The 16,039-nt window shown below is 34.1% G+C and overlaps 2 protein-coding genes across 12 annotated transcripts in view; one reads left to right on the top strand and one right to left on the bottom strand.

The window, feature by feature from the left end:
* Positions 1–2,868, bottom strand: part of LOC123553742 (uncharacterized) — a 46,236-nt gene extending 43,368 nt beyond the window's left edge. For 2 of the 9 annotated variants that reach the window (XM_053548833.1, XM_053548836.1), the window contains exon 1: positions 2,193–2,809. Coding sequence is in view for 1 of the 9 variants with exons in the window: in XM_045343347.2 (XP_045199282.2) it covers positions 2,824–2,853 (30 nt within the window). In the remaining 8 variants the exon portion in view is untranslated. Of the gene's footprint in view, positions 1–1,495; positions 1,695–2,192 lie in introns of all 9 variants that reach the window. The other 7 variants (XM_045343350.2, XM_053548837.1, XM_045343353.2 and 4 more) reach the window with 7 other exon arrangements.
* Positions 2,869–3,020: 152 nt separating this feature from the next.
* On the top strand, positions 3,021–12,887 carry LOC123553744 (uncharacterized). Of its 3 annotated transcripts, none has more exons than XM_045343362.2 (5): positions 3,021–3,140; positions 8,261–8,355; positions 9,041–9,566; positions 10,032–10,171; positions 10,936–12,887. In XM_045343362.2, exons 2-5 carry the CDS (start codon positions 8,271–8,273, stop codon positions 11,160–11,162), a joined length of 978 nt encoding a protein of 325 aa, XP_045199297.2. In that variant the 5' UTR covers positions 3,021–3,140; positions 8,261–8,270; the 3' UTR covers positions 11,163–12,887. The 3 variants fall into 3 exon arrangements, with proteins under 3 accessions (XP_045199297.2, XP_045199294.2, XP_045199296.2); XM_045343359.2 differs by lacking the exon at positions 3,021–3,140 and adding an exon at positions 6,690–7,861; XM_045343361.2 differs by lacking the exon at positions 3,021–3,140 and adding an exon at positions 7,910–8,019.
* The last annotated feature ends 3,152 nt before the right edge of the window (positions 12,888–16,039 follow it).

Here is a 16,039-nt window from a genome sequence, read left to right as displayed (position 1 = left end):
ACAGATATTTCGATCTATAAATTTACAGATTGTGTGAATGAAAACTGCTGCAATTAATACAGCCATTTTCATTGACTTTGAGTCTTTGGCATTTTCAGAAAAATTGAAGTTAACAGAAATGGCTGTAAGTTACAATTGACCTTTATTTATGCATACATAAGTAAATAAATTAATTTCAAGCTGCGATTTTGTGTCTAAATATGATTTCAGCAGTTTTCAAACACTTGACCTGTAAATACATAGATTGAAAAATCTGTACAGTTATAGGTAATCTGTAAATATACCACTTTCCTGGACCTGTTAAGGTACTTCTGCCGTCTTAATTTTAGAGTGACCTTCTTTTACGGTGTGAAAATATAGTGAAAAAAAGCTTTCAAATGCAGTTGTTCAATGGCACAAAAACACCCCAGTTTGCAAGACCTGAACTAAAAGTATCTTACACACTGGCACCAGATCAGAAAGAAAATGCCTCCGTACGTGTTATACCCTACCCCCTAGGTATTCTATAAGAACCATGGTCATGAACGAGAAAATATACTAACCCATTTCAATCGCGTATTTCATACCTAAAACACGCAGTTCAGTAAATGTGTACTATTGATATTAAACAAGCGATAATTTATCTTCCATCTTGCACCAGTCACATTGTCTCAATATTCCATATTGCAGAGATGCTCCATATATTTTATGCTTTAGTCAACGTTACAGAAAAAACTTGCGTGAACTCCCCTAATGAACATCCGGTCTAGAGGTCACGGCAGTGTGCACATGTTAAACGAAATGTAAACAAACTAAAACAGAATGCAATATATTCACAGTTTTACGATAAGACTCGAAATGATGAATGGAATTCATCTTGTATATGATTTTGAACTTGAAATCATACATTGGTATACATCTATTCTGTTTATTTAATTCATTTTGCACATTTATGCTGCGTATAAACATTTTAGCGTACACGTGTAGTAAAATGACGACTGACATACATCTTCACATCAGCCAATCAGAGTGTGTCTGTAATCTAGAACGGAACTTCACCAGGGAAGTTCAAGCAAGTTTTTTGTGTACTTTGAAAAAACTGTAAACTACACGTTGTTTTTCTAAGATAAGAAGTATTGAAGAAATGTGACCAGTACACAACGGAAGATAAATTACCGCTTGTTTAATATCAATAGTACACATTTACTGAACTGCGTGTTCTAGGTATGAAATACGCGATTGAAATGGGTTAGTATATTTTCCCGTTCACGACCATGGTTCTTATAGAATACCTAGGGGTAGGGTATAACACGTACGGAGGCATTTTCTTTCTGATCTGGTGCCAGTGATCTTACAGTATAAAAAGTAATACTGAAATCTGTAAATAAACGAAGCAGATATTTTACAAAGTTAAAGGTAAAGGTAAGCTTTATTTAACATCGCATATAGTCTAACATATAACACAAGCTACAAAGCTCTTGTGCGACAAACTAGGTATCCAGTAACAGATACTTACCTGTGCTTATTTTAACTCCTGGTACTACCCTTTCAATGCTGAGTGCCAAGCAAGGGAGCTACCAGTACCATTTTTCACGTCTTTGGTATGACGCGGCCAGGGATCGAACCCAAGACCTCCCGCACTCAAAGCAGACACTCTACCACTAGGCTATTGAGGCGGTAAAAAATATGGAACGCTTCACGAATTTGCATCTCACCTGTATTTTTCCAAATTTTTTATTAGATTTATAAATCCTTTCAAATAATTTATTAAAAATTCTTGAATGGCAAAAGTTAGTTCTAAGTTTCAATTAATGCATAAGAGAACTGTCTTACTGAATAGAACAAAACAGTAAACTTATTACAAAATTTGTTTTCAAATCTGACCACTTTATGTATTGAAACGAAAATACATTTGTACATAGTATTAGTGATCTGGAACTGAATAATTGCATGACTGCATTTCCTAGGATCGTATCAAATTAGTTGGACTAGTAATAAATTATGCAATACCTTGTAGTAATCAGGTGTAAAAAAAATACTTCTAAAACTGCAGATACAGACATCTTCGAATAGGGACGATGACTTTTGAGTACGAATGTTAGAAACTTTAACATTGCCAAAGTTCTATTTGTAAGGTATGACAACAAATTTTGAAAGTGGCAGGGATGAAAATTATGAATGTTTTTCCAAAATAACAACATTAAATCCCTTACCTACTGTTTAATTATTCAACGGAACACGAAATTCCCACACCATTAATTTATACTGGGTATACCAATTACCGGGATATACATATTACCGCGAATGTCCCATTTTGACACTTAACATGAAAAGTGCTTTATATTTTTTCTCTCATTATTCATGCTCAATGTGCTTAGATTTTTAGCAAAACTATTTTTGAAAATTGGAGTGTCTTTCTCTTTATTTCACAATGATCCCAGAAAATAAGGAATTTAGCTAACTGACTGGTCATTATAGTTAAACTTTGCAAATTTTCTCCGCAATTTTTTCAATGAAGTTGCTTATTTCTGCCATATCTGTTTCATATTTAGTTTGGCCTATTGTAAAATAGAACTGCTTTCTTTGTCTTAGATCAATTTAACAACTTCTTTAGATTGAAAGTTGAAATTCACGGTAATAGGTATAAGCCAGAAAATGCTAAAATTGCCCATAGAGCATACACCTCTGTTCTTTAAATGACAATAGTGGAACTTTTACCTGGTGTTTTGATGATTTTTTTGCCAAAAATCTAAAGCTAAAATATAAATTAATTAAACAGAATAAAATTTATCCTTTCATACATCCGTTTTGTTATAAATAGAGTACACTGAATATAAGACTCACGGTAATTGGTATACCCAGTATATATAGCATAACAAAACGGCTTTCTTGGTATATTTACTTCCGCATTTCTCGCTGCGCTTTATGTTTTTATTCTATGAATTTATTCGTCACTATCTTTAACCGATTCACGATGGTTTTCCAGCTAACCAGAAACTGAAAGTAAGCATTTTATGATTTTTTTTTCTGGTCGGTTTCCTAATCATCAAATTTGCTTATTCATACCAAAGAACTATAAAAATGAATTTTAATATTTCTTTGTTCCTACTTCACCGATCTAAAACCCAAATCCTTTGAGCTAACTGCAACACGGACCTAAAGTAAGTCATTAATAATACTTTCATTAAATAGGGTCCACGGGCCCAAAAATGTATTTAATTCAACTGGTAAGAAATGTCGCCGCCGTGAATAGAAAGTGCTTTCATCAACAAATCTAGATCTATCTAGAGGCTATATAAACTAATTGTTTTAATTAAAAAGTATCATAGATTCTATTTCTCGAGGATGTAATCGTATTCATTTTACGAAGTTCATCACATTTATAAAATTGCAGAATATCACAATAATACAAATATTTGCTTCTTTTGAATGAATAATGGAATAGCTCTAGATTCTATATCTCAGTGAGTGGGAAATAAGGAAATTTATTTCAAAATTTTCACGAGCGCGTAGTGTGAGTGAAAAAGTGAAAATTTTCTCACCTCGAGGTGAGATATATTCCATGTTCATGAAAGACAAGCACCTTTTTTGATTTTATGCTTAATTACGTTGACATATTATATGCATTGTGCAACAAATTTTAGTCTCAGAGCTGGAAACAGACGCGCGTAAACAGACATGACGTCAGACTTGTTATATATGACGTTAGAAAGACGCACACAGCATATAGTTCCAATTTATTTTATTTTTTGCTGCATAACGTCATGAAATTGTCATTAGGTTTTTTTTTAATAGATCTAATTTGAATCCAGAAAAATAACATAGTGCGACTACAATTTTCACCCTATTTTAAGCAAATGATTTAAAATTAATAGAGCTCTACACAATACAGGAGGAGGTGGCGCTAGATCTATATCTCTCACAGTGTGAACATACAGATTTCTTCATATTTTCAGTGTGAATGATGAGATATAAAAATATTTAAATTAGAATACAGAATACATACATAGAATGCATTAGTTATTATAAAATAGAAGTTGTGTTTTTTAAACCTGTATGCAAAGAGAGATGTATATATTTTTATTACAACTTTCTGTTCGTTTATTTAGAAAAAACTAGGTGAACGTGTTTTGTATTTATTTGATGCTAAGATGAGAAAAATGAAATATCATCTGCAGCTCAAAATGAGTTCACATTTTGGCACACCACACGATATTTGCAATTTGTAGCGTGATACAAGATTAGGACATTTATATCCCTATCATTTTTTTCTTTTTAGTTTTGTGTTCTGTCTGCGTGAAGATATCTTAATTCTTGTCTCTTAAATGAAAGTCTTTCTAAGTGCCTTTGTTATATGTGCCTGAATGCACATGTCTGTTTGTCAAAGTCCGTCATAATATATATGATTGATGCATGCATGTACAGTCTAGATTATGTTGGAGGTAAAAAAAGAATTAAAACATCATTTGGTTAAAACACAGAAAAAAACATGTAAAACAACAACAACAACAACAACAACAAAAAAACAAACAAAAAAACAAAAAAACTGTAACTTACTGAGGTCACTCTATGCATTTAATTTTCGTGAACAATAGTCAAAATCTTTATACATCTTGACATTTACGGAACATTTATTGGTCCTCATCACAAACAATTCTTTGAATGGAAAGGGAGACTGAATCACTGCTTTTTATTCTGTTACATAGTGTACAGACATGCAGACAGATGGTCCTTGGTAATATCGTTACGCACCACGTTATGTATTTAATTTATGTAAAACACTTTCAAAAACGTTGTTAACTTGTAAACTTAGCAAAGGCAGCTTAATATATCAAATTATCAATTATACAGTCATGCAACAAAGCGTAGTGTAGTAAACCTTATCAGATCAATATGTAAGTCTTGACTTTATTGTACCCAACAAAATATCTCATAAATTGTTCCTTTTATGTGACTGCCAAATGGGCGTTATATCATTTGAAATATATAATTACATAAAAACAAACCTATATCTAAGGCGTAAAAAATGTTTGTGTCCGGTATCCCGACCTAGCCAAAATTTTTGGTCCGACCCTAAATGTTTTTATAGCTTTGGAGATTCTTTTTCAACTTTTTAACAAAAAGTTGAAAACGGCACTGTTTATGCTTTAAACATGGTCAGTGATATAAAAAAATCAACTTACTGATGCTTTAAGGATGTACGAGCGTGTTTTTTTTCAGGATATTGTTGCCATTTTGAAAAAATGTTTTTACGAATATTACTTTCTAACAAAAGTTTTGCCGAAAATTAATGTTAAATAATTAAAATATGGCTAATAATGTACCATTTAACCAAATAGATTCTACTATTTGCGAAATAAATCAACCTTATTTTTGGCTGGCATTTGCGTAAAATTGACGTAAGATTTAAAATGGGGTAGGGGTAGGTAATTTGAAATATCTATTAAAGTAGATCAGATTTGGTTTTGATATTTCCCTGACTGATACAGATAATAATAAGCTATAATTGAAATACAAGTTTTTAAGATAGCACTTTATATTATCTAGAAAACATAAATTAAAACAAAAAGAACAAAAAACATCAACATCACCAGTTTTTAACATTTTTTCTTAATAAATCTCTTAGATGCATGGTGACCATCTTTCTTTTCTTTTCATTATGAAGCATTTTTGTGTGTCATTAAAGCTGCAAAATATTTTGAAAATCTTAACGTCAGATATTTTTTGTGGATCTAAATACGTTTTTTTTTTCCATTGAAAATAAAGTGGGTGGGGTAATTATGTCAACATGTAAAAATGAAAGAGATTTGTTACTGACATTTATGCTTATATAATACTGACATCACCTTGTATTCATATTAACCTGTAAGACCTGAAATCCCTATAACACTAAGTGGGATATTATATGTTTTATAAAGTACTGTAACGTTTTTCTACCATGTACTGGCATCCACACGGACAGACGCACACAAATCCTGTCGGTGAAAAGCTAGCTCGTCACCAAAGGTGATTTATTGCGCCTATATATACTGTCATTTTACTCCAATGACAATTGACAGGTTTTCAAATTTGCATATTAATGGAATTACTTCCCTTTATGCATTCAGTAATCGTTACATTACTTTCCCCTCCGAGAAATCTCGTCCCGAGATTTGGCCTAGGAAATGCATGGGTAAGGCAACTCCAGTCCGGCAGTTGACTTCATCCCACCGCTGCCACCATTTGTAACGATTTTCTATCATGTACTGGCATCCACACGGACAGACGCACACAAATCCCGTCGGTGAAAAGCTAGCTCATATCACCAAAGGTGATTTATTGCGCCTATATATACTGTCATTTTACTCCAATGACAATTGACAGGTTTTCAAATTTGCATATTAATGGAATTACTTCCCTTTATGCATTCAGTAATCGTTATAGTACCACCATTTTTTCAATTTTACAAAATTTCAGAAATGCTTAAACAGTGGGTGAAGAAAATGCCCAATAAAATTAAAACGAGTTCGGTTACCTATGTTTTTTCTTCTCTTGTTTGTCTTGGAAACTAATGTTCTTCAAGCTAACAGAGTATGAAAAAGTTCTTAACGTTAGAAAAAATTCGATCCTACATCCTTAAAGGCATAACCCTCTTATTGACACAAAATACTGTCCGAAAAGTATCACTTAATAAAAAGATATTTTAAAAAAAATCGACCTATCTACCCTAGGTTTTTTAGCATGTTACCGGAAACAAAGATATTTTAGGTCTAACAATGGAACCTGTATAAGGTGGCTTATTTCTGCCAATTCGTTATTTTTCTGCCGCAGCAACGTCGTTATGTCACACCGCCGGACGTCGCCCCACCAAACGTCGCCCCACCGAACGTCATTATGGTATATTTTTTTCTAATTCATGGTATTGAATTAATTTTAGTATAAAATCGACAGTATCTTAAAATGAATCATTACTGAAGTTTATGATCGGTCTGGTATTTTAAGTGAGGTATAAGATTGTCATAAAATTGATAAATTAATCCCTTGTGCTGTGGAGCTACAAAATCATTATAAAATGCATTTAAACACAACTGAATGCATTTAGTTTCAGTAAAAATGATAAAAGTTTAATTTGTGAAAACGTTGCAAAACTAAATAAAATGTGTTGTCTTCGTAGCTGTCGAAAAATAAGACACTAAAGGAATGCAGTTTTGAAAACACTGGCCTAGGAATTGAACTCTCGACGACAAAATAGGTTAAGTGAAAAACAGAGCTAGTGTCCGCTGGGCCACAGAAAGAAATAAAGTGTGTTTCGGAAAAGATGTATATAGACTTAATTTTATGTAATTGTTTCATACTTAAAGTTGCAGTACTTAAAAATATTGACAAAAATAATGAATCATTGGTCAGCTGTTTTGTTGAGTAATATGTTGCCTATTATAATGCGTATTATACATGTTATGTTAAACAATTGTAACTCTGGATCAGAGTACGGACGTTGGTTGTAAACAATGCAGCTTCTAATTTTGCTCACAAAATGTTTCTTATTTCTGCTTTCATTTATACATAATCATAGGACTAAATTGTATTCAAGTACCAGCCGATTCATTTGACTATTTAAAAATCACTTACAGTTACATTGCAAACTTATGCTCCTTGCAGCTTTGTCATTATCGCAATTTAAATTTTTTAGTATTACGTATAATCTATAATTATACTTATACGGAGAAAAATAATATATGGTTTAAGTTAATGTAAAGGCTCGGAAACAGGTAAACCAAACTGTACTTTCCATGGGTGATACAATTCATGATAGAAGACATATTGTAGAAAAGTATCAAAGAGCTGTCAGTGCAAATATAGTAAGAAAATATTTCCAGTACGCCAGGGATATACCAGTGAAAAGGTGATTTCATTTCTTGTTAATTTTAATTAAAATGTAAAACTGAGTTCTTGACAGTATCTGTAATCAATGATAATGATTTTTATTAATTTAACTCATGCTTCTTGGGGTCAAATGATCGCAGCAGAATGGCAATTTCATGTGAATTTTCGCTCAAACATGTAAGTCTATATTTTCTTAAGCTTGTTCTTCCTAAGGATTATACTTGAATCATAGTGTTTAAAATGCCTTTCATCATTTAATTCTTGTTTAACAACGTTTTCGCTTTGTTAATATTTACAATGCCGCTACGCTGGAATTATTTTTAGAAGAATGGGATACAAATAGTTACCTGAACGTCGAGATTCGTGTTTATAAGAAAGAACTAATGAAGTCATTTTGTCTGTGTCTGTATATTTTCAGGTAAATCAAAATGAAAGTTGTGATAGTTGTTTTGTTGTTATACACTACTGTGGAAGGTAGATTGTGTTCCGACAAGAGAAAAACACACATATATGGTAGGTGAAAACCGTTTTAATGGAACTTCATTAAATGTAGCAAGAAACTGTGTGGTTCAGTAGGAAATTTAATTAAAAGAAGAAAACTTATTGTAGTCTAATTTTGACAATGACATTTTTCATATTTTGTGTTGATGCCAATCGAAGGTGTAATGAAATATTCTAATTAGCTGGATGTTTAACATACAGCTTTTTGTATCAAAAACCTGCAAGTATCTCAGATACGTAAATGCTTCATGCTAAAGCTAATTATAATGTAAAGTTAGACTTATATGTATTGTAGGCAGTTTATATATACTTATCATTGTAAAATAACATTACATGGCTTTCATTTCGATACAGTACACTATCAAATCCATTCACAGAAAGGCAAAATGAAACATGGTAATTTCTATTTCCAGAACACAAAATACTGGAATATGTGGTTTCAAAGATTACCGAATATCTTAGGCACTATAATTAAAAATGAACGAAGATGAAAAATCAGGTCTTTGAGATGAGATTTACAATTACCATATTTAGTTAATTTAGTTAGTTACATTACTGACAAATAAATTCATTAGAAATGTGACAAAACTTGCATAATTGTAATTATGAATGATTTAGATACTTGACAAGAAGTGGATTTATGCCACTTTGTAAAGTAACGTGCAAAGAAACCTAATTTGTATTTTTTTAAATAAAGCAAATTCACACGAGAACCAAGGCAGTGTCAAATACGAAACAGTACGTTACGGACATTACATCGAACTAGATTGTTGTACTACCAGCGGAAGTGAAGTTGCGTGGGTGAAATGGAGTAAAAATGCTGATAAATGGCAACAATATTTGCCATATCGGACTGATGTTACTTTCTACGACTTTAAACAAATACTTGCTATAGAAAGTTCCACTTTGAAAGATACCGGACTATATAAATGCATTGTTCAAAACAGTACGTCCGTTACGTATGTTACAAAATTCCAAGTAGATGTTGTCGGCTGCGACAAACTTGCTAGGGGACCCTATCCTACCTCTCCTTTACCTTGTCATGAAACATCTACACAAGAAAAAGACACTTTGACACTTCCCTGCACAGGATACTTTGGATGTGCAGACGACGGAGATATTCGAATTGCCACGTGGTTTGTGTCAGTTGATAAAAACAAAAAGGATGATTGGGTTGAAGCCACTTCTGTAGACAAACGTTACAAGCAAATAGAATTTCAACGGTAAGACCATTTTATGAGGATATACTACATTTATATCTATTTCAAAGTCATTATTTTTTAAGCACCACTGTGTGAAGCGTTCAAAAGCTTCAGTGTTGTAATATTTTCTTGTCCATTTGCATCATGGAGGTCATTCAATTTTACGTATATTCTAATGTCGCTTAAGCTGGTTCTAGTGGGCATGATTGGTGCTGCATGTGGTGCTACCTGTCATGAACATATTCAATATAAAACTTCTGTGCTTGGTTGCGTTCTGTGCTTCCAAAGGATTTTTTTAATTAATTTTACTGTAATGAAAAAATTGCTACTGAGTAAACGTAAAATTAGAACATTGACTTACTAAGTTATCATGTTTACATTAATAATCATAATGCAAGAGCATTGTTCCTAATGGTTCTTAACACCAGTGTATTTACCAGATGGACACTCGTGTATTTAACAGATATTATTTATGATCGTTTTCAGAGATAACGGTGCAGTGAAAGGTTCAAATCTCACAATCACAGATGTTTCAACAATTGATTTTAACCGGAAGTATATGTGTCTGCTAGCTTCTCCACAAATGGTGCAAGGTCAAACCAGGCTGATTGTTACCCTGAAGAATGGTAAATTACTTTATATTTTGAGATGTCTTTCACTAGGTTAGGGGGAAAAGCGTCCTTTACACTTTATTACCGTCCCCTGTCTGTTATTTCTAAACTTTCTTCGGATATAAGTTATCATCACAGCAGCAGCATGACGTGACGTGTGTCGCTGCGGCGGCCTGAGATGTGTCGCTGCGGCGGCCTGACGTGTGTCGCTGCGGCGGCCTGACTTGTGTCGCTGCGGCGGCCTGACGTGTGTCGCTGCGGCGACCTGACGTGTGTCGCTGCGGCGACCTGACGTGTGTCGCTGCGGCGGCCTGACGTGTGTCGCTGCGGCGGCCTGAGATGTGTCGCTGCGGCGGCCTGACGTGTGTTGCTGCGGCGGCCTGACGTGTGTTGCTGCGGGGGCCTGACATGTGTTGCTGCGGCGGCTTTAAGTTGTCGGCTCGTACTTCAGCTATGCTTTTCTTTCCTGTCCTTTGGCATAAATAGTGTACTTTTTATGTCGGTGCTAAAGTATATATTTCCTAATTCTCAGTGAAAGTGAAAATTTCCGCTATAAATACTTGTCTTTAAATGAAATACAATTTTCATTGTTTTCAAAGACATTCTGGTGCATCATTTTAGGTATTCTTGTGTCAAAACGATTGAAAACTTTAAAGAAGCTTATTAAACAATCATAAAGAAAGGCCAGTAATTAATATTGCTATATACTGTTAACTTGTTTAGGTAATGTTTTAATATTGCATACGATTCTACATAGATGTTACCAACTTTCTTTTCAGAACTTTTTCCTGTGTTAGAAAGCAGCTCGCGTTCTGTCAGCATTTTGGTTGGTGTTAGTACTGTAGCAGTCCTTTCGTTGATTGTTAATATCATAACTACTGTACTGACAATTCATGCAAGGTCGAGAAAAGTACCACGAATAGTTCAGAGGACGTCGGATCAGAAATGGACGACAGGGATGTCAAGAGATTTTGACAATGTACGAGAAAGACTTGCAGTAGAATAATAATGATTTTCATATAATATGCGCACAAATCCTATTGACAATTTTTCTAAGGAGAAATGAAAATTTCTAAGCTATTTTTACAGTTTAAAAATCTGTTCGCTAATTTAAACAAATTTATTGTGTAGACATTACACCACGTTTTATAGTCGACATTTGTTTCTGCGATATTTTGAACGCTTAATTGACTACCGGTATTGTCCAAGAAATGGGACAGCCGCAATTTCAAGAAATGTAGAGATATTTCTTTGCAGACTGCAGATCATAAGTTTTACTAAATTGCACAGCAGAGGAGTATTTTACCTATTATTTGGTCTAACAGATGCGTAACCGGGGTTTTCATGTATTGCGGCTTTAATATTTTGCAAAGTCTAGATATATCATACTTTTCACATCGTTTTAAAGGTATCCAAGTGTTGCAGTCGGGTCTTTTCGAATTTTTCAAGATATCTTCAATGATATCAATTTCATAGACAGAAATATTTTTTCAAAGTGTAAAATTCTGGCCACTGGTTTTCTTTATTATTTACAACAAAATGTAGATTCTATCTTCACCAAGATATCCTGTATGTTTTGTTATAATTCATCAAAAACTAAAGAGAAACTAAAATTTCACAGAAATATCTTTTAGCGTCCTAGACCATATCAAAATTGCTCTTTGGTGAGAAATTAAAAAATAATCAAGATATTTTGAAAATTCTTAAAGTTGTATTTACGACTCTTGCATGTCTTTATACAGTAATGTGTATTGTATAAAGCAGTGTCTAATATTTAAAGAGAAAACAAAGGAGTCCTTGTTACCGAAATGGTAGACCGAACACTAACTCTTACATATAAGTAAATACATGTACGTGCCTATTTTCTGAAAGCCGCAATATGTTCATTTACCTATCCGGTCTTATTCTATGAAATGTATTTATATTACACACTTTACATGAAACAGGTATCAGATATATATAAATGCATGTAGGTGCGTATTTTCTGAAAACCTATCCGGTCTTATTCTATGAAATGTATTTATATTATACACTTTACATTAAACAGGTATCAGGTATACATATCATCCTAGTCTATTTTTAATGGTTATTTTCAAACATTAACCTATCCTATCGAAACTAGTTAACACTGTAAAATAAATGTATTTATAGTGTTTACTAAAACGTATGTTTTTGTTTATCGGAAGTTATGACTACCTCAATTTTAGGTTTGTTATGTCTTTAATTTATGGATCCACTTGATGAATTGAAAGAAAAAATCCACCCAGGTTAAGTACATAGATTAGTATATTTTTAGGAATTTTGACTGTTTAATCTGTATGACGTGTTTTAAATTTGCAAATGAAGTTTCACAAACTATCGACTCCTTCCTGCTTCAGCTTCTTAAAACTGAGTTACATTACCCAATCTTGTTGTTTAATAAGAAATTGATTAAATGTGTTTTCCGTACAAATATGTACGTAGTTTCGTGGTTAATAAAGTAATGCACCGAGGGATCAAGAAATGTTAAGTACACAACTGACAATTTATTATCTTGTAACGAAATGTTAACGAGTGTATGTACCGATAAAAATATGTGGTCTTGGGGAAAAGAAGCCATTAAAATCTTAATAATAATGATTTTAACAACTAAATGTCATTTTAATGCATTATATTTTCTTAATCATCATATTATTTTTACATAAAATTGTTACGAAGAATTTGTTATCAAAAATAAAGTTACCTTTGTTTCCGTGGTTTCTGGTTTTTACTAGTTGTTTGTGATATTTTCTAGAGGGCAACTTTTCTTTTAAAATCCTTTCTCATCAGAAGTATTTACTCATAGAAGATACAAGACAGATGCCAATGTTGAAAACCGATGTTATGTAGGTTCATTAGAGTGTGTTTTATCATTGTGTAATTTAAAAGGCTATCCCTGATATTATCTTTTATGAAGAGAGTGGTGGTTTAGTGGTTAAGCTGTCGGCCGCTCAACCCGGGAGCCACTAGGGTCACGACATTACCTTCTCATATGACACCAGTACTGGTTTTTCCATGAAGGCTACAATAAGCTTGAAGATTTCATCGCAATCGATAAAATAAGTTATTATATAAACTAAGTATAAACAAGGAAATTCGATAAATTGGTATCCCCTGCCCAACTGGTTTGTGGTGCGGAATGGCAAAGAAATATATCCGGCAAAAAGTTAGGGATGTTACTAAGAAGAAAATAATTCCATTACAATTGAACTGGAACTTAAGAGAACTGAAGTCCTTAAGAGAGCACAATCAAGTAAGAAATTTGGAACGTCGGGGGAGGAGGGTTGGGGTGGGGGTTACAACTTTAATTGTTGATAAATGTTCATGGAAAGTTTGAAAAAATATTTAGAGGGGTGTGTGTGTTTAAGGGTAAGTATGGTGGCTGATTTCTGCCAGTGTCGTTCTGTCGTTATGGCGCTCCCGCCATAACGAAAGAACGACGTTTTCCTCTTTTGGCGTTGTCTCGTTCTGTCATTCTGGCGCCCCCGCCATAAAGAAAGAACGACGTTTTCCTCTTTTGGCGTTGTTTCGTTCCCTCGTTCTGGCGCCCCCGCCAAAACGATACAACGAAGAATGCAACGCGACAGAAAGAAAGAACGACACTTATAAACGGCGCCCTAAAAAACGTCGTCTTGGTGTTCTTTAGTTCTGGCGCCCCCGCCACAACGACGGAACGAAACAACACCAAATGTGTAAATATCGTTCTGGCGCGTTCCGGTAGAGCATGCGCAGTGTTGTTATGATTCGGCAGAGTAACTCGGAGTTACTCCCTTTTAGTGGAGACCGCCTTTTGGGTTGTTCCTAATTCCCATATCGTACCCGTACTGTACATTCATATTCGGCAATTTTGAGTGTGGCGGAAACATACGACGAAAAAAAATCTATTTTTAGACATATTTAAGGGGCTGCTGTTGTGGCCTTAGCCGATTTCACCATGTTTATGATATGTATCTAATTTAATGTCATTTTGAAAATTGTATCTTAAGGTTCATTCTGTTTGCTGCTAATTGATGACCCAGTTTTTCGTCATATTTAAACATGTAGTTCACAAAGGGAGTGGATATAACCACATGTTTTCTGATATTATTCTTTTCCATCAAAGCTAGAATGAATGCATTAAATAAAAAAAAAATATTTACTCGTGTTTAGAGTAAAATTATGCCTAAGATGTTTTAAGTATTTAACCGTATACATATTTAACACTAGATAAAAACTTCCACCGTTTTTATCAGTATGTTTTGTTGTTTTTTTTTTTCAAATTTGAATAACATGAGTATTATAGCTGGATATATATGCTAAGTCGCTGTTATTTTAAGCTTAAGCTTGAAACAAAACCGGGTGATATGAATAAAATGAAGTGTGAAATATGAAAGATAGGTGCCGTTTCCAAACTTGTATGGATTCCGTGAAAAAGTGTATCTATCTGATTATGAAACAGTAAAAATGGGCTTAGGCAAAATACGAAAATTATGACAACACTGCGCATGCTCTACCGGAACGCGCCATGACGCCAGAACGATATTTTCACATTTGGCGTTGTTTCGTTTCGTCGTTGTGGCGGGGTCGCCAGAACGAAAGAACGCCAAGACGACGTTTTTTAGGGCGCCGTTTATAAGTGTCGTTCTTCGTTCTGTCGCGTTGCATTCTTCGTTATATCGTTTTGGCGGGGGCGCCAGAACGAGGGAGCAAAACAAAGCCTAAAGAGGAAAACGTCGTTCTTTTGTTATGGCGGGGGCGCCAGAACGACAGAACGAGACAACGCCAAAAGAGAAAAACGTCGTTCTACACTGGCAGAAATCAGCCACCATAGGTAAAAGGACAAAACTTCACATGTTGATGAAAGATATTGATGGGAAATAAAAATTAAAAAAATAAATGTTGGCGGATTGGGGTGCATGATCGGGGTGATGGGGGTTACTAGATGGAGGAGCGAGTTGGGGGAACGGTACAGCTTCGCATGTTGATAGATATGGAAGGTCTAAGTTATTTTAAAAAAGAAAAAAAAAAAGAAAAAATGCGTGGTGGGGGAGGGGTGGGGAGGGGTTTGACCAGGGCGATGGGGGTGTCCGGGTGTTGGTACACAACTTCACATGTTTACAATAAATGTTTATGAAAAATTGAAGAAGTTTAATGAAATTCTACCAACACATGTTTACCATAAATATTTATGGAAACAAATAAAAGAAGTTTAATAAAATTCTACCAATTGGTTAGTTTGTTATGTACAAATATGTGGATTTTTTAACAATTAAAGGGCAATAACTCTGAAGTTACTAAAGAGATCCTGGCGAGATCCTGTCGAAATTGTGTGTGCACTACCACATTATGGTGATCTTAATTCACTTTAAGTAAAGGGATAATTAGTATGAATTTATATGAACAATAGACGTTGTATATATATATATTTTCATCCTCTTTCAGGTCAATCTATTTATTTTTAAGAAATTGTTTTGAGCATATGTTTTAAACATTAAGGAAGTCCCCGGTCCCGCGCGATATCAACTTTATACAGGTCTGAATGATCGATAAGCATTTTGGACTAAAGTCGTCTGAAAATTTAAAAAAAAAAAATAATGTTACAATGAAACGGAGATAGGGGCTGAGGTTTTTGATAGACAACGACAATAAAAAATATTGGGTATCCCACCCAGTTTTGGAGATGTTACGGAATACAAAAGAAGCAAAATACATTTCATGGATAATCCTGCGAATTATAAAGCAAAAATATCTGACGCAGTTTTTTGAGTGTTCTGGAAATGTGCAACACGCCTCATGCCCCACTAGCGCCAGCTTAAGCGGAACTTGTTACAGTAATTTTAATGGACTCTATGATGCAAATGGAATAGAAAATATAACAGCACTTAG

Source organism: Mercenaria mercenaria, chromosome 7 (assembly GCF_021730395.1).
Source record: "Mercenaria mercenaria strain notata chromosome 7, MADL_Memer_1, whole genome shotgun sequence".
NCBI classification, from domain to species: domain Eukaryota; kingdom Metazoa; phylum Mollusca; class Bivalvia; order Venerida; family Veneridae; genus Mercenaria; species Mercenaria mercenaria.
This window is presented reverse-complemented; position numbering and strand designations above follow the sequence as displayed.